Below are 23,930 nucleotides of genomic sequence, written 5' to 3'. Positions count from 1 at the left end.
AGAACAGGTCAGCCACAAGGTCATGTTGTTAGAAATTGGTTGCATAACCTGGTCTAACTTCAAAAATTGCATGCCAGAGAGTATTTGAACATACAGTGGGTGACAAAAAAAACCCAAACCCTCAAATTACTCAGGAGATTAAGAAACGCAGCCTCGCCCGTTCTTGCCAGGTAATGAATGCTTGCTTGCTCATTGGCAAGAGATTCAAGTTCCCCAAAACAGGTAAGCTGGAAACCTCCACAGCAGACGAAAGCAGTAGGGGATAGAAAATCTTTTAAATGGAAGTGTGAAGGACAAGGGAATTTATAATGTTTAAAATACCTAGCTATCTCCTTGCAAGAATCTCATATGCTTTTAGCAAAGGAAAAAAATAGTTTTATTTATAAACACTTCTTTTAAATACGCATTTTGCTGTTGTTGTTTGACAATGTTTCTGATCAAAGGATATCTGCATTTTAAGCATTCTTGTCAAGTAAGCAGATTTAATCATCAGAGAAGACAGTTATTATTAAGAACATTACTACTTGCATGTTACCACTTAATAGTATCTATAGACACGGAACTCAAAAGCAAATTCATCTGCATTTGACAAGCTAAAGGCTCCTCATCTATTATGTAGCTGTAATTTAAAAACCTGATTTGTTTCCTGAAACTAGACATAAAGCCCTCTCCTGTGGCAACAGTGGAGTCACTTGCAAGCTCCTTGAAGGCTCCAATTTATGTTTACTAAGCAAACATCTGTAATGCCTGAAGGGTTAATGGGTGTTTGTTACCACTCCTGTTGGAGATTGCCAGCCTCGTAGCAAAACCAGCTGGACACAGCACAAACCTCTACCTCCACTACTCCACCCCACAGGAGCATGTCTTCAGGTAAATCTGTTTTTGCCAGGGATTAAGCCAAATAGTAGGTTAAAATGGATGAGACAGCTCACTTTTCTGGGGATGATACCTTTGATAGTAAGCAAAAAAGGAGACAGGTGTCTTTAACCACAAGAAGAGTCATCAGAAGTAACATAGCAGAACCCTATGAAAAGCTGCATTATTTTGAAGATACGTCTGGACTAATCTACCAGTTAGAACTATTTCAGTTCTTTTTTTCCTTTTCCTTCCTGAGGAAGCAATTAAAAGCAAGCAGCTGGGCAATATCCCCACAGCAGACAAATTTGGAGTTACTCAAGCAGCAGTTTTCCTGAATTGACTACAATGTGATACAAATTCCACCATTCATGCCACAAGAAGGAACAATACCCACAAATGGGCAGCAGCACTGGTTTGGTTGGGGTTTTTCTCGCCGTACAAGCAGAAATGAAGTTTTGTACGATGTTGAAATAGCTAGCTAGATAGATAAACAGACAGACAGATAAAACAACTAAGAAATGCAGTAGTCATATTACTAGTCATATTACTGTTAGAATTGAATACACTAATATGACAAAGATATCCAAAGAGAGAGCTGACTTCTGCTGGTAAGGTAAGGCTCTCTCTGAACTACTTTTCAAAGTGTTTTGTTTAAATTGAGTTCTGGTATAGTAGGCACAGAGCAATCAGTGAATTACATGCTGTTTTAGAGAGAGACAGACAAGAAAGAAGAATAACTCCTACAAACGAAAAGGAATAAAAACATTCTAGCAAGATCACCTTCAGGTTTTAATTTAAATGCTGTGCTTTTAAAGGTACTGTTACCATATTTTCTTTGTCCAAAATAGACGTTGCCAGAACATTAAGCAAGCAGGCACACTACATGCTTTAACATAGCAACTAATACAAGCTACGGGTAAAATCATGGATCTTCTGAAGCCATGGAATTTACACTCTGTTCAACTTGCACTAGGATTTCATTTCCAAGCCTTTGTAAAAGTGGATTAGTGACAAGAGAGCTCACCTGACAGATTACTGAAACTTTTAACTTTCATGAACTGCACAAATCCCTTTTTTGAGCTATAAGAAAAGTGTAAAAATACCCTAGATGATCCAAAAGATCACAACTGTTATCAAAGCATTAACATCTCAAGATTTAGAGTCCCAAACAGGTGCCTTCACATTCTCAATAACTGACTTGAACACAAGGAATTTCATTAGGATACAAATGGCTTTGAACATTATCTCTAGCCAGCCTCTGAGTCCAAAATTATGGCACTTAAAACTGGCATCGATTTTGGCTGCTGATGAAAGAAGCAGCCCTACACACCTGTCATTCCTGACTTCTTTCTGGCACTTCCCTTGGGCCACCATCAGAGACAGAAGCTGGGCGCAAGGTTTTGCCACAGTTCACCTCTGAATCTCAGAGCTGTTGAGCTTCCAAAGCACCCACAGACTTCAACTGGGAGAGTGGATGCTGAAAGCTCTGAAAGGGATCTCGGTACCCAGCCTCTATTTGCACCAGAACAGCTTCCCCTCTCCATACAGGTCAAAGATAAAATTATTAATGTTTGGACAGGGGCAAGTTGACTCTACTAACAGCTGTGCCGTTGGAGATGCTGTCAAATGCTGATGAAACCCATGGGATTGCCTGAGGTAAACTTGAAAGAAAATCATCCAGCTAGCTTTGTAGTTAAAACTACCAGTTAAACACTGACAGTTAAACTGGTGAAACCATAAACTGCTTTGTTGCCAATGCTGTTGATCTTTGCTCATAAATAGTATTAAAATACTTTTCATTACTGTGGTGATGCCAGCCTTCTGTTAGAGGAAGCTGATGTCTTACATCAGTCAAGTAAACGGCTGTGGAGACTGAATTTGTTTTGCCTGGTCCACCTTTTGCTATATGGTCACTCCAACTTCTGTGCCCCCCTCCTCATCTGACTGCTTTACCTTCTTACTTTCCATCAGGTGTTAGCAGCAGCAGTGAACGATCAGTCCAGTTCTATTTACATTAGTCTAAGTACCAGATGGGGTTGTGCTGTATCAGAAAAAAACCCTAAGTTTTGTGAATGCTGTAATCTGTAACCCTGCTCTTTGAAACTAAGCACCAACAGCTTGTTTCTCAAACAGCACTGCATAAAAGCCTTCCTCCTTTCCTAGGGTTGCCATAACAACAAACAGAGTGCTGTCATTTTGCTAAATAAGGACAATGACAAATACGTAAGAAACGCAAAGGTCTGGGGAACTGGGAGCAAGATTAGACCTTCTCTTCTTGACTTTACAAAACATTTTACTGTGGATTCATCTTGCAAATCCTAAGCTGTTCCTATGGGAACATGAGAAATAGCTAGTGTTAGTGCCTCGTGTTGCCTCATTTTTCAGAAGGCCAGCATTCTTGTGGATGCTTTGTCAAGACATAGCACAACATTAGCAATCAAGAGTAGAGAATATTATCTTGAGCTCACAAATGCCTGTAAAAATTTGGAATGAATCCTAATTTTACAGTGTAATAAAGTGATAATGCTGTCAGACATTCCTCTCTTTAGTAGGTAAGAAAGGGCTGCAGCAAAGATGCCATTTTATTGAGTGAATAAAATCATGGACAGGTGACTCAAGTTGTCAGGAAACTATTCTCTGAATAATTCTTCTGTTAACCATGAGAATGTAAAGTATTCTTAATTACACCAAGAATGACACCTAGGACACCAAGCAGAAAGATGAAGACTGACATTCCTACTACATCACAAAAGCTGTTTTTTCAGGTGATTTTCATTTGAGCTCACCCAACTCCTGATTTAACAAAAGAATTAATGTTATTTAATTTTTCTGGTTGGGCAAAAGGCAGTCTTTTAGTGTATATAGCTAAAACATAATTTTCTTTTTTACGCACTTTCAAAATGTAAGTATTCTCTTTTCTTGCCTGCTGCTTAGAACAGTTACATTTTCCCCTCTGCTTCTTGCATACATTAATATAATAAAATGGCTGAAACTATGAAAGTTTTACCCTATGGAAAACAAGAGTCATCCCTCGCACTTCTAAAACTATCACATGCACAGCGCCTGTCCACAACCCCTGTCTCCAGACACAATGATCATGACTCTGTTCCCAGCTAGACACTATCAGTGATATACTTCCTTGACATAAGTACGAAACACTTCTCCAGTCACCCTGTAACCCTTCCTCCTTCCAGGCTTGGTACAGCTTCTGCAGTGTTCCTGGAATCTCTCAGTCCAAAAAAAAAAAAACAAAACCCACCCCAAAAAACCCACTTGTATCCATGTTGACCTAATCACCTCTCCTGCAGGACCTTCTTTTGCCTTATTTCACTGGTTTCATAAACTTCCCTGAGGTCTGTACGCCCATACATATCAATCTTAACAGTTCAGGGACTGAAGGGACTTCTGACATCTGCCTTGGGGTTTTTATGCCAATACAGAGCAGAAACAGTAGCAAACCAGAACTTCATCTAACAATAGAATCTACAAATGGTGAAGAAATCACATTTTTGAACGATCATTAATAGCAATTTACTGTGACAACTACACAGTATCTATGCTGCTCATTTCAGAAAGCTGAGATGTTTAATGACAAGTGAGGTGTGGTGGGTTGACCCTGGCTGGATGCCAGGTGCCCACCAAAGCTGTTCTATCACTCCCCTCCTCAGCTGGACAGGGGAGAGAAAAATATAACACAAGGCTCGTGGGTCAAGATAAGGGCAGGGAGAGATCCCTCAGCAATTACTGTCACGGACAAGAGACTGACTTGGGGAAAAATTAATTTAATTTATTACCAATCAAATCAGAATAAAGTAATGAGAAATAAAACCAAATCTTAAAAACACCTTTCCCCCACCCTTCCCTTCTTGCCGGGCTTAACTTCACTCCTGATTTTCTCTATCTCCTCCCTGCAACGGGCACAGGGGAATGGGGGTTGCAGTCAGTTCATGGCACGCTCTCTCTGCTGCTCCTTCCTCCTCAGCAGGAGAACTCCTCATGCTCTTCCCCTGCTCCAGAGTGTGGTCCCTCCTACAGGAGACAGTTCTCCACAAACTTCTGCAATATGACTCCTTCCCACAAACTACAGTTCTTCACGAACTGCTCCCACATGGGTCCCTCCCACAGGATGCAGCCCTCCAGGAACAGACTGCTCCACAGTAGGTCTGGTGGGAGCTCCTCTGTCCGTGGGGCCACAGGCCCTGCCAGGGGCTTGCTGTAGCACAGACTTCCCCCAGGAGGTCACAGCCTCCTTCAGGCACCCACCTGCTCTGGCGTGGGTTCCTCCACGGGCTGTAGGGTGGGGATCTGCTCCACCATTAACCTCCACGGGCTGCAGGGTGGGGATCTGCTCCACCATTAACCTCCACGGGCTGCAGGGGCACAGCCTGCCTCACCGTGGGCTTCACCATGAGCTGCAGGGGAATGTTTGCCCTGGCACCTGGAGCACCTCCTTTCCTTCCTTCTTCTGACCTTAGTGTCTGCAGTTGTTCTTCTCGCATATTATCCCTCCTCTCTTTGGCTGCAATCGGTTTCACGCAGCAACTTTTTCCCCTTAAATATGTTATCACAGAGGTGCTACCACTGTTGCTGATGGGATCCACCTTGGCCAGCGGTGGGTCCATTTTGGAGCTGGCTGGCATTGGCACCATCAGACATGGGGGAAGCTTCTAGCAGCTTCTCACAGAGCCAACCCTGTAGCCCGTCCCCCCCCCCCCCAGCAAAACCTTGCCCCATAAACTCAATACATGAGGTTAAAAAAAAGATTAAAAAATCATAGCTAGTCCCTTAAACAAGCATTTTGTATGATACACCATCTGTTTTAAAGCAGAACTCGACCTGGATTACAACGGGACTGCTAAGCTAAATCAGGACATTCTTGAACATTAGGAGGGAAAAACCTATTGCTATAAAATTTAATGACAGCCCAACACTCAGCTGTGTCTTAAACTACCAAAAAAACCATTAAAAAAATTCTACCCCAAGCACTTAATGGAATCAAACAAGGTTTATGAAAGGGATGTAGTGGTGGTAGTAATAAATCTGTACATATGTAATAACTGTTTTCACTTATTAGAAAAAATTGAATTTGCGTAACAAGCATAGAGTCGCATGACAAGACAAGACAAAGCTAGGAAAAAGAAAATAAGTAGGCACTGGTGAGACAAGCAGAGTATCCCAGTATGTTTGATCACAATTTTCCCTAGATGCCACAAATCTTGCTGCTTCTCTAGATGATTAGGTTTCCACTACAGAACTTCAGGCACTCAAATAAATTAGTCAGATTAGATGGCGAGAAGTCAGATGTTCCAAATTCCCCAGAGAGAACTGTGATACATTCTGGAAGTGATATCTAGTGTACATCAACAAATCTTTTATCATTATTTTAGTAATCATGTAATAAATCCAGCAGGCAAGTTATGAGATTTATATAGCCCTGAAGCCTCCCGAGTCTCGAAATTCAAGTAATTTCATAGTGATGTTGACATAATATAAACCCAAGAATTTCATATATACACATAAACCCCATCAAGACAGGCAGACATAACCCACACAGACTCATACACCTGCAAAGAGTAATGAACCACAGTGACAGTTTGAAAAAATTTCTTCTTACCTGCTGCTGCTTCAGAACTGATGTTATTTGTAGCTACACAAGCTGGACTTAGGGGCAAAACATCATCATCAAAACTGATCAGGTCTTCTTCCACATCTAGTTTATTTTGCAAAGTAGGTGCTGAGGAGTTGGCTGCAGGTGACGATTCCCCCAGAGACTTGAAAACTTTCTCTTGGCCAGATATGGAAGCCCGTGGGGGAGCAGCAATCGGTCTTAGTGAGGCCAAAGGAAGTGCAGGATTTTCTGCATAAAATGACTTCTTAGGAACAAGAGGCCTTGGAGCAGGAACAGGAAATTTCTTCTGTCCATCGCTGTTCTCTGCAACTGATCCACTCCTTGCATCAAGAAAATCACTACTACTACTTTTAACAAGGCCAGGTTTTGGCTTCTTTGGCAGTTCGGGTTTGGTTGTAACACTGCTCCCAACTACTTCAGGTTGAGGCTGCAGTTCCTTGGAAGGTGTCGATTTGCTTTCTGTCCATGCATCCCAGTCTCCTGAAATTCTGCTTACTCCTGGCTTTGGAGCAACTACTGGCTTCTTTGCAGTAACAGGTCTTGGGGCAAATGAACGAGGAGCAATTTCTGGCTTTTTTGATAATCCTGAGGTATCATTAGTTCCTTGGGATTCAAAAACTTTGATCCTTGAAACAATACTATTTTGGCTCTTTTCTGTACTCATGCTGTCCATCACCAAGTGATTGTCCAGTAAGCTATCATCTAAGAGAGGTGACTCCTGAACTGGAGGTTGCTGCCTTTTTGTGGTAGGCTGGTTCACTTCTTCTCCATCGTCTATCTTACTTTCAGTATTTTTGACCACAGGTCTGAGATTGCTTCTCGATCTTGGCTTTGGCACAGGACATATCACAGCATTGGGATTTTCTTGGCACCTCTGACCTTCAGAAATTTCAAAGACTATTAAGGGATTCTCATTTTCTGAAGGAGACCTATTCAAGAGAGATGCAGAAGGCCTAGGAGGTTTAAGAGGACTCTGCACTGCTAAGAGAAAAGGAAAAGGTTTTAGTTATCTATTCCACAACTCTTTATTTATGTTATTTTTTGTAAGCAATCAGGATGGTAAAAATTATGTTTTCACTCATAACTTACTGCTGCTTGTGAAACCATAGATCTCTTTTTAAAAAGATGAATGAAAAATATATGAACTATAGGAAGAAGCTGAAGATTGCTGAAATGCACGGTTGTCTACACATTGTGAGTTCAAAACTGCTTGTTAGCTTAAAGCATGAGGGGCATGAAAGCAACACCTAGACCAAAGAATAGTACAGTAACTTCCCCAGTTTGGTTTGCACACTTCTCAGTCTGAATGTGTAACTCTGCTGCTATTCTGATTGAACATCTGAGCTCCTCTGGCCCTAAAGCAATTGTTATTATGGCTGAATTGAGCAAAAATTTAAGATCTAATTACAATCTGACTGTGAATGCAACGGTAGTTCATCAGAAGACACAATTTTTACATAAATTTACAGAAGTAATCATCCACAGAAATGTAACTGTTATTCATATTAAACGCTGCACAGACCAGTAATAAAAGACATCTTCAGGAGACAGAGTAAGGTTTCATCAATGAGAAATTCAAAATAGCCTCACCTGGATAGACTGCAGATTCCCAGTGTGTAGGCACACTAGTTTTTACATTACTTCCTGGCAAACGGCTGATTAGTTCCTCCGGAAAGTCAGTTTGTGTTGCAGAAGTAGTGGTATGTCTAGGAGCAGCAGCATTATTGTTATTTGTTGTATTGACTTGCACTTGATTGATTTCTTTTATCACCTGCTCATATGATGGTGGAAGCTACAAAACAGAGATAAATATTAATGGACGCCCAGATGTGATCCTTCAAATAAAAAGCACATAAATTTAAAAATATTGAATTAACATATGCAGAGGAAAAGAACATTGTCATAGTCTTTTATCCAATATGATGAAAGCCTAAGCAAGCAAAAACCCTATTCCTCTCTAACTTAATGTGCTTTTTACCTTTGTAAATCAAACACATATCATGTAAGTTCACACTCACCTCAGCTGGAATATGCTCATTTCTCCTCCACTGAGCATGAGATGAAGCAGAAGGGAATCCTAATCCTTGAGGAGCAACAGGGCTTGCACCTGGAAACCAGGAGGATGGCCGGAGGGGTTCAGCAGCAACTATTGTAATTTCAGGACGCCTGGAAATGAAGGCAAAGTGGAATAATTACCTAAACCATTTAAAAATAGTTCTTTTAAGTACAAAAGACCAAGGTTTTCTCTACATGGGAAATCAAAATAGTTCAGGTCTTTTTGATTGAACCCGAGGTGTTTTTCCCTGCTTTCAAAGTAACTTACCTGACCTTTCTAACAAGCACTTAGGCTTCCATTCAAAGCACCTAATTAAATGCCTAAGCCAAAAAGTAGGTTTATTGGCTTCAGTGAAATAATTTACATGCTTAAAGTCCTTCAACACAAGTGTATGTAACTCAGATGGAAGAAATCTTACTCTTCATGAAATAATGAAAACTAACCATGTGTTTGCCCTTAGCCTGCTACGATATGAAAACAGTAGAAACCAGATGCTTCTGGCTGGCTACCTAAAAACTTGTCTATCCTCAGACCTCGAGGGAAACCTCCCACTGTGCTAAAGTGGGGCAGAGCAAGTCTCACAGGCTTTTGGGGCAGGGCCTACGTCCTTACAGCAGCCAGTACCATAGGGATTTCTGTGGCAGTTAAAGACCTATAGGTACTACCCCTGTTTTATCCCTGTAACAACTGCCTTAGAGCATAGGCTGCAGTGATGGCCCACGTACCCAGAACATGCCCCAGAGTACTACTGATCAATCTAGAGTCCTACACAAAATATATTTTGAGGAGTTTCATGAGTATGAAGCCTATAGAAGCTTCTGTCTGCTGACCCAAAAAAAAACCTGCAGAAGTGTAACTTCTAAAATTACGGTAAAAAGAATTTTTTAAAAAAAGAGGGCTACAGTTCCTTGACACCTGAAAGAATGGCAGACTCAGCTCACCAGCTGTCCAGGTTGGTGACCTCTTTTCTCAATATCCTTTGAGAAACTGGAAGGAGACCTGAAAGTGTGCTTATTGGCACTGTGAAGTGATCCTGTAAATAGATGTCAGGAAAGTAAAACAGTTCTGCAGAGGTCTGATAGTTGGTTACATTCTTCTTTAAAGACACACAAAAGTTGATGAGAAAACTCCTCAAACTCTTGTGTTTAAGAATCATGATATTTATTTTATCCTGCCTAATTTATTTTTAAACATACCAAGAAAAGAGAGAAGGAGAAAAGAAACACCCTAGAGGAGAAAGCCATAAAAGGCAATACTGTGACAGAATCTAACAAGTTTTATAGTAACACCTAATTGTAATATAAAAAACATCATCATACCTTCTATCCCTCTGCTGTTCGCTATGGCTAGAGGTCCGAGAAGCTATTTAAAGAAAAGAAACAAAAGTTTTGAAGAGGTTAAAATACACTGTCACAGCAATAAGATAATAGCACAGCCCTTACCAATCCACTATCAATGAAATGGAGAACATAAATTCCAGATTTTAAGAGTGGCCAAGTTAAAAAAAAAATAATTGTATTAAATATGAGAAGTTTTTAAAAGGTTTAGGGTGCTATTTCGTAATGACTTAAGTCATTATATGTTCAAGTTACCACCAAGAGAGATGGTCCTGCCCCCTTTCCTCCTCACTACTTGTCCCTGCATCCTGCATTGTGGTGAACCTGGAGCTGAAACTTCTTTTAGCTGAAACAACCCATGAATAAAACAAAAAGAAGAGTTAAACACATCTGGCTTTGCTTTTGATGGCTCACTTCTGAGATTTATTCTTTAAGCTTTTTTAAATCTCATTTGTTTTAGAGAAATGAAAAGTACTAAGGCACAAAATTTAAGAAGCTATTTCCCCCTCCTTCATGTAAAAGGAAAAAATTAAATGTTCCCAGCTAGAAACTTCCTAAAGTTTACCCACTTGTAGATTAAAAATCAGTAACATTTGTGGGGTTTTTTTTCCAAGTCATATGTTTTAAGTTACATAAAAGAAGTGAATCCTGACCTCTTCATTTTTCTATTTTTGCCATATTTACATTCAAATAATTTTTTCAATGGCCACATTGTATTTTCACTTTGATTTCTTTAGAGAGAAAAGGAAATGATCTGAGGGACAAATTTTGGATTGCAAGTGCAATTTAGGAAGTGGTAAAGTCTTATTGTGCAAAAGCTGACAATTACGCTGTTCCTATGCCATCACAGAATCATTAGCTGCAATCGGCAAAGCATACTTGATTCAAGAGTCACATAGTATTGTGCCAGACGTACCTCTTCCACAGGGCATTTTTGATGTGCACTATTCATGAGTGCTAGAGAAAAAAAAGAAGGGGTTACAGAAGAGGACGAGGAGGTGAAGGAAAACAAGCCAAGGCGTCAGAGTGCCAGAAACCATGATCAAATGGGTTAGTCACGCAAGGACAGGGCACGTGCCAGCTTTGTAAGAGGACAACTGCAATGTCTATTCTCAATAGTGCATTAAATACTAAAATAAAAGCAGATTTCATTTCTAATCTCATGCTGATTTTAACAATGGCTGTTTAGAAGTTTCCCTTGCAATAAATTAACCATGAAGAATATAACTGAATATGATAATGTCCACTGTATGGCTCAACAAAGAGCCACTGTAGGAACAAAGAGAGGGAAGTCAAATCTTTTTCAATGCTTTATTTACTTTAAAAACGTGGTTTATTTGGGTCTGCACTTTTTCCCTTCCAAAAACAATGTGTTACACCTAGGAGCTGATACAGATGCAAAGAAGCTGGGATCCCATAATTTATACTCCCATCTACTGAAGAGACATGGGCAGGCAGATTGATCCCAGTAAGAGGCACACTGCGAAGTTCTGTGCATGACTGCACATCTCCTAAACCTGTTCTTTAAAAATTGTTTGGCTAAAACAAGTTAATAAAAATACCCTATGCCTCACCTTCACTTTCCTCTTGAGAGATCTTAACACAGCAATGATCTAATACACACATCGAATTAAAAAACAAAACAAACTGACCCAAATCAACTAATTCCAAGATTACTTTTGCAAAGATGATGGAAGAAAGTGTTCATTTGGTAAATGTATTCAGTACATCTGATTGGGGTATAGCTGAATTACAATGGTAAGTGCATTAGAAATGAGGTATGTAAACCTGAATCGATAAACCTGTCAAAATCTCATTCTTTCTTCATTTTCAAATAAATTCTACATGGTGTTTTCTCCTGTGAAACTCTAAGTGACTTCTATTTATTCAAGTTAGTACAACAAATATGAAAAGCCTAAAAAAAGTCTAAAAGACCTATTTCCTTTCTTAATATAGGCAAAAGAACTCCAGCGTGGTATCTATGTAACCCATCACACTTCAAATTTCAAGTAAACAAGTGAATTTACTTGAAAACAAAACATCTGAAGTATTTATATAAAAACAACTTTACTGGCAGATATAAATATGTCTCTTCAAAAGGGCTAATATCCAAGCCATCATATGTGTTTTTAGAATGTGCTCAATTTGGGGTGGGGGGGGGGCTGAGAAAAAATCTCCCAAGTATTTATGGAATCAAGCTACTTCCACGTACGCATCCGTTTAATATAAACATTTATTTCTTAAGGACCTTGACAGTATCCTTCCTTCCATCAATCACTCCCCTCTTTTTCCTGTCACATTTTTGTTACATCCACACTTTTAGAACATCTTTTGTTTTGGAAGTTCTTAAATCCACAGTAGGAACAGAGGTAAAAGCTACTCCATCTTCTGCTCTCATGTATTCCTTGGAGTTTCATAAATGCTAGAGAACAGAAAATAGAAACTCTCTAAACAATCCTTGCTCCCAGACCTGTAAGGCTTTTATTCCTTTACCATTTCAGAGAAAGGAATTTAAATTCAAAAGTGTATGAGAGAAGACATGAATTTTTAAAATAGAGCACACAACTGATTTATAAACAAAACAAGACACCCATCGCCATTTTTCCGGCCTTGCGGTCTTTTGATCCTGTAAGTCTATTCTTCATTCCCTTTGTGGACTGCCTTGAGAAAGTATTCTATTAATTCCGCCCCCTCCCCCCCCCCCCCCCCCCCCCCCCCAAGATTTCAAATTATGACAGCTTTAAGATTTTAAAAAAACTTTCTTCCATCAGGGGAGTCAATGGAAATGTATTTTAGTGCTCGTAGACATATTGACAACTGAAGGCAGTTGGCTCCTCAACTTCCACACTGAGAAATGTTCAGGGTGAGAATTGTGGAGATTTTCAGAAGCATATACTTAGCAGTATTTAAGTAAAAGATAAGCAAAGCAGTTAAAAGGTGGGAGAGGAAAAACAGTGCATAAAATCCACACTTCTTAATCTTATAACTTTATTGGTATCAGGGAAAAGAAAAAAATGCCAAATCAACTCATAACATTGTCACTATTTATTTCCAGTAGTGTCAAAGAGGCATCTAAATGTGTTTAACCTAGTATAGTAGAATTTAAGCAAGTAAAGGATTAACAGTAATATTGTAAATAGAGGACAGATTAGTCACTTACAGGTTCATTTTCTCTACATATTTCTTACAAGCACTATTTACTGGGCTTTATTCAATTACTTTTGAATGTGCAGTTGTAAAGTGTACTGAGTTTGTGCTATATACTTATGTTTCAAATGTTTTTCCTCCGCTGTTTCTTCTCTGGGGTCCTACTTGTCAAATCCACTTAATACGTTATTTCTACTTGAAACACACACAGAGTATGGTGCAGAGAGCATTTCAAGATACGAAATCAAGATGCTTGTATAAGTAAAACCATGAGTATTGCCCATAAATTACGATGCTACAGACAAGCTGGTGGCAACAGAAGCCTGACATGTACTTTGGAGTCTTTGGAAGAGAGTTGGGCTAGAATTTACAGTCTTTCAGGCAATCTTTAAAGGCAGCATAGCGGCAACTATAAACTTCATTCAGGGATCTGCTCAGAGATACCATCCTGTTGTGAGCACTGAGTGCTTCCACAATATAGACATTGCAAAATAATATTCATATGTTTCCATTAGTAAGTCTGTATGAAATACTGAAGAGTTTTGTCATTGCAGAGTGTTTTAAAAGCAAGTTTAATTTTGCATTAAAAATTGGAACCATAGCCTCAAATAGCCCAAGCCTTGTGAGAAATCAAGCTCCAAATTTTTCTGATTATTGTCCCTTCCAGCAGCTGTGAGTAAACATGATCCTCCCAATGAACTTTTTCAGTTAATTCATATTAACTATTATGAGTGGGTTTTAAAGTAATAATATTACTTCCTACAACGAGGATGTGTGCTAATATTTAAAAAACCAGCTTCTTTCAATGCTTTTCTAACACCAGGCTAGACATTTCTACTGTCAGTCCTATGAAATATGTAGACTATTAGACTGAGAATTTAATTCTTCTCACTATATAGCTGCCTAGGAGTAAAGGCTATTCATTGTAGTATCTCAAGGACAGCTTCAAGTGTGGGCAAGCACTCCCTCCCCTACCTATCAAGCAATACACCGAAAGAGCTGCCAGAATGACCCCGTGCAAGAGGCCATGCTTGCAGTCTTTGTGTGTTACATAGCTGTGGAGGCCTTTCTTCAGGGAACACTAAAAGAATTAGGTAATCCTCAAGACAACATCAGAAAAAAAAGTCTAATTTCACCCAAAATCTGATTAGACTATTTCTGTAGCAGTGGAGGTTCATAGTAAATCAGAAAATTTCATGCATTTCTGAAGTAAGAGTTGAAGCTTTTCTCCTGAACTATTTCTTGGCACAAGGGGGAGGCCTTGCTCCTTTTCTTTTGGTTCTGTTTCCAGGCATCTCAGGGAAATGTTAGATTGTCTGACATTAGAGCTGGGCTGATTTAATGCTTGAATGTAGCTAAAAGAGATGGAGATGCCCAATTTCCTTTCCAAACACGGACCTCTGTCCCCTTTGAACAAACATTAGTATTCAGTGTTAAATAAAAAAATAAGCACTTTCTGTACAGTTATGTCCATTTTATCTCCCTGAACCTGCTCACCTTGGGCTCAGATCACCAGCAGCACAGGGGAAGGGATGTGCTACCTCCAAGAGTGGTCTCTGTTTCCTGCCTCTGCTTCCCAGCTCCAGCTCTTCTTTGGGCAACTTCAGTGAGGGAACTGATCAAAAACAACCTAGGGGGGGTGGGGATTCCTCTTTCCACCCCCAGTAAGGTGAAATACCCTTTTCACAGCTGACCAAACTGCTGTGCACCAGAGATTGGCATTGGTGCTGAATAAAATCTACATAACTACACCCTTAGAGCAAGCCTGTAGTTTCACTCAAATTTTACAATAATGATTTATGAAGGCACTTCACTCCTCCCTACACCTTTCCTTGGGCTGTATATTCCTGCCTCTGCACTATTCCCTGCATTATGCCAGCGCAAATGTTTGTACAGATGGGGAGAGAATGAGGTCACAGAACTGAGAGCCAAAAGAACCTAGGAAGCCCTCAAACAAAACAAAAATGAAAAACAAACAAAATCCGCAGCCAAAAATGGCTGCAAAACTGCCAAATGGGAAGCCACAGCCTCAGAGTGCATACAAGCTGTATACAAGCAAATATGTGGCTGAATGAAGGATGTTTGCTTAGGATAGAATGAGAATGGAACAAGCTTGCAGGTTCTTCGAACATTTTAAAGCAGCAAACTTGCTTCTGTAGCCCTGCTCCTTAATGCCACCCTATTCTGGAAGAATGGAGAAGTGAGAGAAACCATTGCTACCCTTGGTCTGCAGCACTTGGCTTGCCTCTTTTTACTTTTGTTGGCATTCTTGTGCATGTTGCTGTGGTGGCATCAATGGAAATAGTTTCACTGACTTCAGTGGGAGCTGGATTTAGTGGTGTGTCCTGGCCCGAGATCATTATTACAAAACCAGGGGTAACTTTTGAAGAGTTGAGATTAAAAAGTTACTCCTGAGCACATCTCATGTTCACATGCGTATTTGCTTTTCTGAATTGTACTGAGCTGTCAAACAATTGAAACAAAATGACACCGTCTTTCTATCCAGAGTTGTAGTCAAGGTGGTTGAAAGGAAAATAAACCCTCTTCCTCTTTGGCCACAAGACACCGGGAGACTTATCAATACAATGCCATATAAAGTATTGTCCACAGGTTCAAAAGTTGAAACCCTGCACGTACCCATCATGTTCGTCGAAAATTAGAGCTAAAGAACCCACAGAAGCTGTGATTAAGAAATAAAAATAGATTTCTAACTCTTCTAGGGAAATACACTTTTCCAGAGAATGCCATACTTCTTCCAGATTAATTGCAAGAGGAGTTAGGAATTACTCGGGGTCCATTTTTAATTTAGGTCCATCCACAGGTATGGTTACTGGCATACAAAGAACTATGGTTTCATGTACAATGCCTTGATATTTGCATGGACGTTTTTTTCTAGGTTATTATCTGAATAATTCACACGGTACTTGTATTTCATCATAGTTATTTACATATTAATATTAAGTATAATGTTATAACATGAGCCAGAGCTTCTTGACTAGGTTGGTTTTTTTTACTTGATTGTGCCTCAAAACAAAGTACCACTTGCAACCATATTTTCAAAAACACGGGTATCAATTGCTTAATGATCTTTTAGACATTTCCTCAGATAAGGTACTGGGGCTTAGGCAGCCTTGAATCAATTTCTGACTCCACCACAAAAGGCTGTCCGTGTTTTCCACTTTCCTATCTATGGCAGCAACAGCAGAGATAAAGTGCTGCATTTTAACTACAAGCACCATGTAAGATTTGCTCTGAATAATGCTTTCATGATCCCCTTTGACTGCCTCCAGCCTAATCCATACTAATGGGTCCCTGACTAATAAGCCCAGGAGAAACAAATCAGTAGTACATACACTAATTTATTTTCCCCCATAGCAGAATCCTGAGGGTTGTTTCATTAATATGAAATGGAAATTGTGGACAGAGAGGAAATAAAAATGAAAAGCAGAAGAAAGAAACAGCAGTAAAGTAAAATACTTTGGAAGATGAAGCTAAAGAAATTCTCTGCTGGGAAATATCATGAGCAGGGAAAGGGAAAAAGGAGATAAACTATGAAATCAGGGAATAAGAGTTTGGACTTTCATTCAAGATTTATAAACAATTTTTTGTTTTCCAAAGTGAGCCCAGACCATGACTCTAATTGTGGTCAAGGAGCAGTTGATGCAAGTTTCTACTAAAATAGAACTATCTTCTGCTTTGTCAAGTGAACTAAAAACTGGTTGTGTGTCACCCAAGTTCTTCAGAGATGGACCAATTACATCTGTGCACAAATGCATTAGTGCGTAAATCAGAAAACATTAGTAACTGGCAAGAAGGAACAGCCTGTCATCAAAGCAAAAGGATGGTCTATGTGAAGCAAAAAAAAGAGAAAGAAATTACAGCCCTCCAAAAGCCTGCTTGCTACTTTGTTTTCACATGTAAAGTTAACCAGTTACTAAAAACAAAGATGTAGCAATCTTACAATATTATGGTTCTCAAAGAATAGGAAAAGTAGACTTACATCTCTTGATTGCTGCTCTTATGGATGACAAGGGTCCTTGGCTTAATGAAGAAAAAAAATATTACAATGTGGTTAATGTCTCAAAGAGAAAACAACTAACATCACACAGAAATTCCCCGTTACATTGTAAAGGGTTTGCCGAGCACATTTTTCCCCTAGGTTGTTATCTTACAGAAACTTGTCCAAACTCCCGGAGTATACAACTATACCCAACCCCTTCTAATGAGAACCAGATTACAGCTTAGCTGCAAGACTCTGCAAAGATAGAGAACCGATTATTAAAACAATTTTTTCTTGATTCTGTGTTGAAGTTCACATTCTGTCTCATTTGATGGGAAAACCTGGAGAAAAGCCCATGTGGGTGTGCATATTCTCAGATTATAAGCATTTAATGACTTAACACTCTTGTAAATAAATCTTACACAGCTGAGTAGAAACCTACAAGCCCTTTGCTAAATATTTTCAACAATTACTTAACAATTTGTCTTCCCTTTCAGTTAAGATTGCATTTTTCAGTAATAACTCGGTGGGTGAGGTTAGACAGGAAGACAACACAAACAAAAATTTGTTGATACACAAGGACAGAAAAATGTTTCCTTCTGGCAACTCATCTGTTTCCTTGGTAAGACTGAGGTTTCTGATGCTTCTCTTCTGAATGTCTTATTTAACAGATATAGCAGTCCTTACTATTTTTGCAGGTAAAAACCAAAACTAACTTGGGATTATCATTTTCAGAAGCTGTTGCTAACTTGAAGAACATGGTATCAATAACCTGCCACTTGTGCAAAGCTACAGAGATTTAAAAAAAACAACACACAACTGCTTCAGAAAAGGATTTATTTTGCTCTTTTTTTTTTTTTTTAAATACAGCAGGTAAAGAATACTTGGTGAGATGCCTCTGGAAGTTTTCAATAGTCTTTTTAAAGACTGAAGATGATTAAGACAGTGGTTCAAATTAATACAATAGCTTAGTGACAACAGAAAGGTATACTAATCAAGTATTTTCCAGAACCATCCCACTACAGCCTTCAGCGGCAGTGTAACAGCAGGAATGGTAGTACAGGGTGGGCATTAGCATTTCAACACTGCTCTCACTCCGCCTGCAGCAGGTGTGCAGCACACCAACTCCATCAGGGCTCAGTTTAGCTCCACATGCGCTTCCACTGCAATTACCGACGGCTGCAATTACTCCAGCGGGATGAAGAATAGGGAGATTTGGAGGGGAGAAGAAAGAGACAGTCAAAAAGGACATGGATGAAAAATGTCCTCCCTCTACAGTCATTCTGAAAACTAATTAAGACTGGAAATGAATGTTGGTCTGACTGAACTGTTCTCTGAAATAGTTTGGCTAGTCTAGGATAAACAATGCCTATTTGTCTGGTTTCAGAAACAGTTCAAATGTGGCTTGGCCCCCATCCACACAGCTAGCAAAGCTGCGTTAGAAAACAGTTCTATCAGTCATATTTCACTGTGCGCTGTCAGCAGAAAAGGATTCTAATTTTCCTTCAAAACGTCCCATCATAATACAGCCTTATCTTTAAGAAACACTTTCAGTTCTATGTTCCTCCCAGATGCACCCCAGACTCCTTTTTTAATTCCTTGTAACTCAAGTCTCTTTTGGATGTTCACTTTTGAAGCTTTATTCTCCTGCTTTCATTATTGTGAATAATTACAGTCTTTAGGATTTTATCTTAATCATATTTAATATCAGACAGGAAGGAAAGTGAAGTCTGGTAACATGAATCTGAATTTTCTGGAGTAGCAAAACACTCTCTGTAGTCAGAATTCAAGATATACTTTATTTTATAGCAGAAAATTTGGAAATTATGAAGTATGCACATTCAAGTACCAGTAAGAACCAAAAGGAACAAGTTAAGTTCTTTCTGCCGGTGGCACGAGCCCTTTGACCCATGGATTTTAAAATCAAAATGCAAAGAACAAAGAAGCAAAACCTTTCATGAAACCAGCCTAGTGAAGTTGAAGGATGGATATATCAAGAGCAAGGCAGTTCAAGTACGCAACTATCCGTGTAATTTAGAACCCAGGATAACATGGTTCTGTTAGAAAATTTATGAGCTCACACGCAGAACAAGCTGTTAGCAGATGGTTCTTCTTTTCCACTTTCCATTAACAGGTCAGCCATCAACAACCTTTTGGCAAAACTCTCCCCAGGAGAGTCTGATTCACATTTAGGTTACAGTTATTTAAGCCCTTTAAAAACATGGAAACAGGAGTAGACATAGAATGTTTTTTTCCCTATTAAGCCCTGTAAAGGACTGCACATTCCATAATGCTGTGCACTAAACCCACTAATTTAAATAAGATGCTGTTCTTGGGGAAGCTGGTGATTCTGCCCATACCTTATGCTGAGCTAATCCCTCCCTGTTCTACAAGCAACAATTTCTGGTCTCTTGTCCTGTCTTACGAAGACAGAAGTGATAAGGTTATTAATATCCTTCTCTGCTCCACAGTTAATGACACGTTTTCTCTAAGGCTATCCAAATAACTAAGACAACCAAACTGAGTTTAATTCTCCTACTTGATGAAGTAGGAGCTGCAGCAATTGCTCTACTGTATGGAGTCCCTGCCTCTTTCCCACCTCCCTCTCCTGTCCACAAAGCACAGCAATGAGCCAGAGCACACACAAAATCCCTGCAAACACACATGTTGAGGAAAAAGGAAGAGGGAAGAAGTTTAATCCATGTGGGACCTCTGATCCTGGTCTCATTGAGACTTCCCTGACAGTTACATCTGTACACCTGAGGTGACAGTGTGACAATAGCTAGCCCCTGGGTGTGGAGGGCAGCAGCTCCCACATCACCCTGCAATGTACATAAGCAAAATCCTAATTCATGTTGTTGGAAGAAATCAGTGCAGACAGCAGGAAGTTTCAAAATGTTAAAGACTCTGATAAACATTAGATCCAACACCACCCCAGCCACACCTAATATGGACTAAGTGAAGATGCAAACTATTCATCCATCCCACACACGATTTAGCATACAGGAGTGGACAAGAGCAGCTCCTCTGACATCCGCACATCTATCCTAGACCTCACCCACTGTTAATTTAAAGCACAAACTCTGCTTTGTTTCCAGCCAAGGCAGCAGCTTTGTTGAGCTTCACCTCAAAAGGGGGAACAGCCCTTCAAAAGGGGGTACTAACCCACCTCTGTCAGGACCTCTGTGCACTCAAACATACCTACTCAATAGGTTCAGAGGGGATCTGTAAGCTGCTGTACATGCTGTGCTGAAAGCAGCTGGGTACTTAAGTCAGCAGTAATATGAAAAGGGTCCCATGGGTCACCATTTCTGAAAGATAAAGAACCTGGAGTGGTGTGTTTGAAGTTGTTTAAACACCTACTCACTCTTTCTGGCAGGCTTTTTTCTGAGTTTCAAGGACAGGTTTTCTAAATATAAACACTTCAGGAAAATGCTTCAAAAGCCTATTTTAGGTCTGTGTATTGGGGAAATAAAATTGCCACAAACTAGACTGGGCATAGAGCTGTAAACTGTTTAGTGGAGTAACTGTACTTACTTAAACCATGGTCTCTCCCTCATTAGGGGCTTTGCACCCACACTTCAACTTGCATGGATCAGTGCCTCTCTTCAAATGCCACTTCAGTGTAGCTACAGTATTTCTTAAAGGCTTACTCCTGCGGGGTGACTCCTGACCCAACAGAGCGACTATGCAAGTTATCATCAGTCACCTGAACAGGCCTTCCACAGCATAGGAGAGGAGATGTCCTTCAAGTGGAATAAAGCTCAAATCACCCAGGCACCTCCAAGCAAGCAGGCAGGGATTTGAGTGTGCCCAGAGCAGGACAGCACTCAAGTCACACATCAGCTGTGCAAAGAGGCCAGGAGGTTCCAGGCTACCTTTTCACCCATATGTCTTCTAGCTGTTTCAGGAGCAGCAGTGGCTCCAGCCCAGCTGAGGGCACCTTACAGACATGTCTCCACCAGTTGGCTGACCATGAGCCAGCTCTGCTGCTGATCAGAAACAGGCAGAGGAGTGCTGGCCTTTATCTGTGTCTGGAGAGCACGGACAGTACTGGCTTGTGACTGCTCCCTCCTGCCTGTGAGCACACCCATAGCTATTTAGGGTGGGTGTGGGGGCGTATGTCTCCCCAGGCCATCGACTGTCTTCTGCCCTACGGGCTGTGGTACTGCTTAGGATACAAAAGACATCCCAAGCTACAGTCCTGTCTCAGCATCTCTCCTTCATCCACTTCCACCGGTCTCCTGTTGGCTTGCATGGGATCCTCTGCAAGAATTGAGCAATCCTCCACAATGCCTGCTTCTTTTACCAGAACCAGGACCTTTGGTTTTGTTACCTAAGCTGACAATATTCTACAGGAAAACTGACTGTACTTCTTTCATATATCATTCCAGACATATGCAAAAGCCGGAGGAGGGGTGAGGGGTTGAAAAAGAATGATCACTTGTTCTAAAAGAATGAATACACTGAAACATCTGCTGCAAAGTCTCAAAATTTATCCTTCATATCATCTTATATGAGCTTTTCTTCAAGTATCAGTCCTTAGGTTCACACTCCTGTGTAAAAGCTTTTTAACATATTTTTAATTGTGATGGGTAGCAACCCTGTCTCTCTCACACACACAGAGTAAAAAAAAAAGTTTAAAGGTTGTTATTTTTTATGTCTTATGACTACTTGGAACATGAGCCAAGAATTTTTAAATAGCTGACTTTTAAATTACTGTAAGGCAAAACACTGGTTTAATAAAAGGCATCATATATTCCTCTCAGTTACTTTAAAAGTCATGCCATAACAGCCAGTGTACTACAGCTTAACGTTTTAAAAACTTATTAGAATACATTACTCCAAACACAAAATGTTTAAAATACCACCTAAATGATTTCACCAGACTGAGTCACAGAAAGACTTAGTAATTTTATAGTTAAATTAAGGGTGGTGCAAAAGATCAGATTTACCACCACCCCAACAGCAGGCCAAAGACAGACCTACTAGTTTGACCAAAAAGTGCCCACAGTCAGGACAGAGGAGTCACAACTACCCCATCTTCATGATGTAGATGCAGAAAACATAACTGTATTAATCCTGTGGATTAAGCGAATCTAAACTGAAAACGTATCCACCAGTGATCAGCCTCTTCAATGCCTCCATTGGAGAGGACTCCCAGTCCTCCAACTGATACGTGTAAATTAGGCTACATGACATGCAGACTCCAGGTGCAGTTTCCACGTTAGTGTAAGAGAAGCGGACACTGTGCAGCCAGTAGTCCCGCCTTCCCCATGCTTACCATTTCCACCGGCTCTCTTGTATCGGTGCCGACATGGTCACAAGTCTGCTAGATCAGCCAGTGATTTTGCTAACACCACACAATCCCATCCCAAACAGCCTGATTAGTTTCCAGCCAGACAGGCTGACAACTCCAGCTGGCTGCAGAGCCACACGAACGCCAGGGTGACACCAGAGGAGCAGGGGGAGCAGACAGCAGGGGAGGCCAACAGCAGTCCCTGGGGTAAGCAGCTCAGCCTCTACTCACAAAACCAAACCCTAAATCTGTGACTCTGCAGCTAATCTGACAGCAAATCACCAAATGCTGGCTACGCCTCAGGTCAACTGTTCTTCTCACCTTTCAGTATCAGTTGATCCACACTTTTTTTTCCTGTTAGTACTGGTCATCCAGACTGGCTCACTGGGAGATCAAAGCACCAGAAAAAAGCAGCTGGCAGCCTCCTGGCAGCACAGTGGCTTCTCCATAAAATGAAGATGCCCTCTCACATTCTCTGCTAAATCATGGGGTATTGTCATGGCCCTGTGGGGACAGGAGGCTAATGAACATCTAGTCACCTAATAAATCACATCCTCAATAGTACAGATCTGGTCATCTAGGAAATCAGACTCACCCTGGTACAACTTTACTTCTCTTTTGGGTCCAGCCCCAAAACCTAGTAATCCTGAACCAGTAATTAAGTCCAGTGACAATTCAGTCCTCATCGCTATGCAAAGCAAGTCTGCTCCTGCATCACTTAACGAATGCCGCAACTGCAACTTCCCACCGTCTGGACAAGCAAGGATGTAGTTAAGAAGCAGCTAAAATCCAGCTGCTTAGCTAATTAAAACAGCTCACGTTGATCAGCATAGGGAAATCCTTTCAGGAATTGCTTTCTAGCTGTTTCTTCAACCACTTATTACATATTCATGTGCCTGTCGCTGTCATAGTTGGGGATCATGCTTTAGCAACTGAACCTTCAATTTTATGGCAGAACACAAGCAGGAAGTCAAAGCAGATCATGGCAGCGGATGATAACATTTCACACACTGATTCTCACAGCAAACTAGAAGTCATGAGGTTGCAACAGCTTCCACACTTAATAATGTCTAGCTTAGATCTTGAAGCTGAAACACCTCCAAATCTTTTTGTGAATGAGTCACTCAGCTCATGTGTACCCTGAATTAAATCCTTCCTGATTCAGAGCTACAGACATGCTAGCTAGATTTCCCCTAGCATTTTCTTTCAAACAACCTGAGCTGAACTGCACCTTGCCCTTGAAGACGACTATATGCACACACCCATTCCAGAAAGGCAAATCTTCATGATTCAAGTTATTTCCAGTCTTCATCGTCTATTGACTGATTCCAGCTCCCAGTAAAATGTACGTCACAAGAATGGAGGGCTCTGCTTATTGAAGAATTTGGCCCTCCTGTAACAACTGAGATCTTCCTTCATGCCATCTATTAACGTATTTTTACTCACTGTGGCGGTAAGCCTGATAGTATGAAATAGTATTCATGCTTTAATGACAATTTAAGCTTGGTAGTAAATATTTCTAGCAGTGGAAAGCACCTATAATTCTAATAATAGTCTAATAGCAATGTAGCACTGTAAATGTAAATGCAGGTGTCACTGAATTG

At 40.4% G+C, this 23,930-nt stretch overlaps 1 protein-coding gene across 7 annotated transcripts in view; it reads right to left on the bottom strand.

The window, feature by feature from the left end:
• The window catches only part of SH3D19 (SH3 domain containing 19), an 86,504-nt gene that overhangs the window by 28,364 nt on the left and 34,210 nt on the right, over nt 1–23,930 (bottom strand). For 4 of the 7 annotated variants that reach the window (XM_037378757.1, XM_037378775.1, XM_037378738.1 and 1 more), the window contains exons 3-7: nt 17,028–17,068; nt 9,863–9,905; nt 8,506–8,653; nt 8,078–8,279; nt 6,473–7,468 (exon numbers count right to left, since the gene is read on the bottom strand). In XM_037378757.1, coding sequence (XP_037234654.1) covers nt 6,473–7,468; nt 8,078–8,279; nt 8,506–8,653; nt 9,863–9,905; nt 17,028–17,068 — 1,430 coding nt within the window. Of the gene's footprint in view, nt 1–6,472; nt 7,469–8,077; nt 8,280–8,505; nt 8,654–9,862; nt 9,906–10,796; nt 10,838–17,027; nt 17,069–23,930 lie in introns of all 7 variants that reach the window. The other 3 variants (XM_037378797.1, XM_037378786.1, XM_037378748.1) reach the window with 2 other exon arrangements.

The sequence above is a fragment of the Falco rusticolus genome, chromosome 1, assembly GCF_015220075.1.
Source record: "Falco rusticolus isolate bFalRus1 chromosome 1, bFalRus1.pri, whole genome shotgun sequence".
NCBI lineage: Eukaryota > Metazoa > Chordata > Aves > Falconiformes > Falconidae > Falco > Falco rusticolus.
Note: the sequence above shows the minus strand (reverse complement) of the source record. Positions and strands in the feature narration are given on the sequence as shown.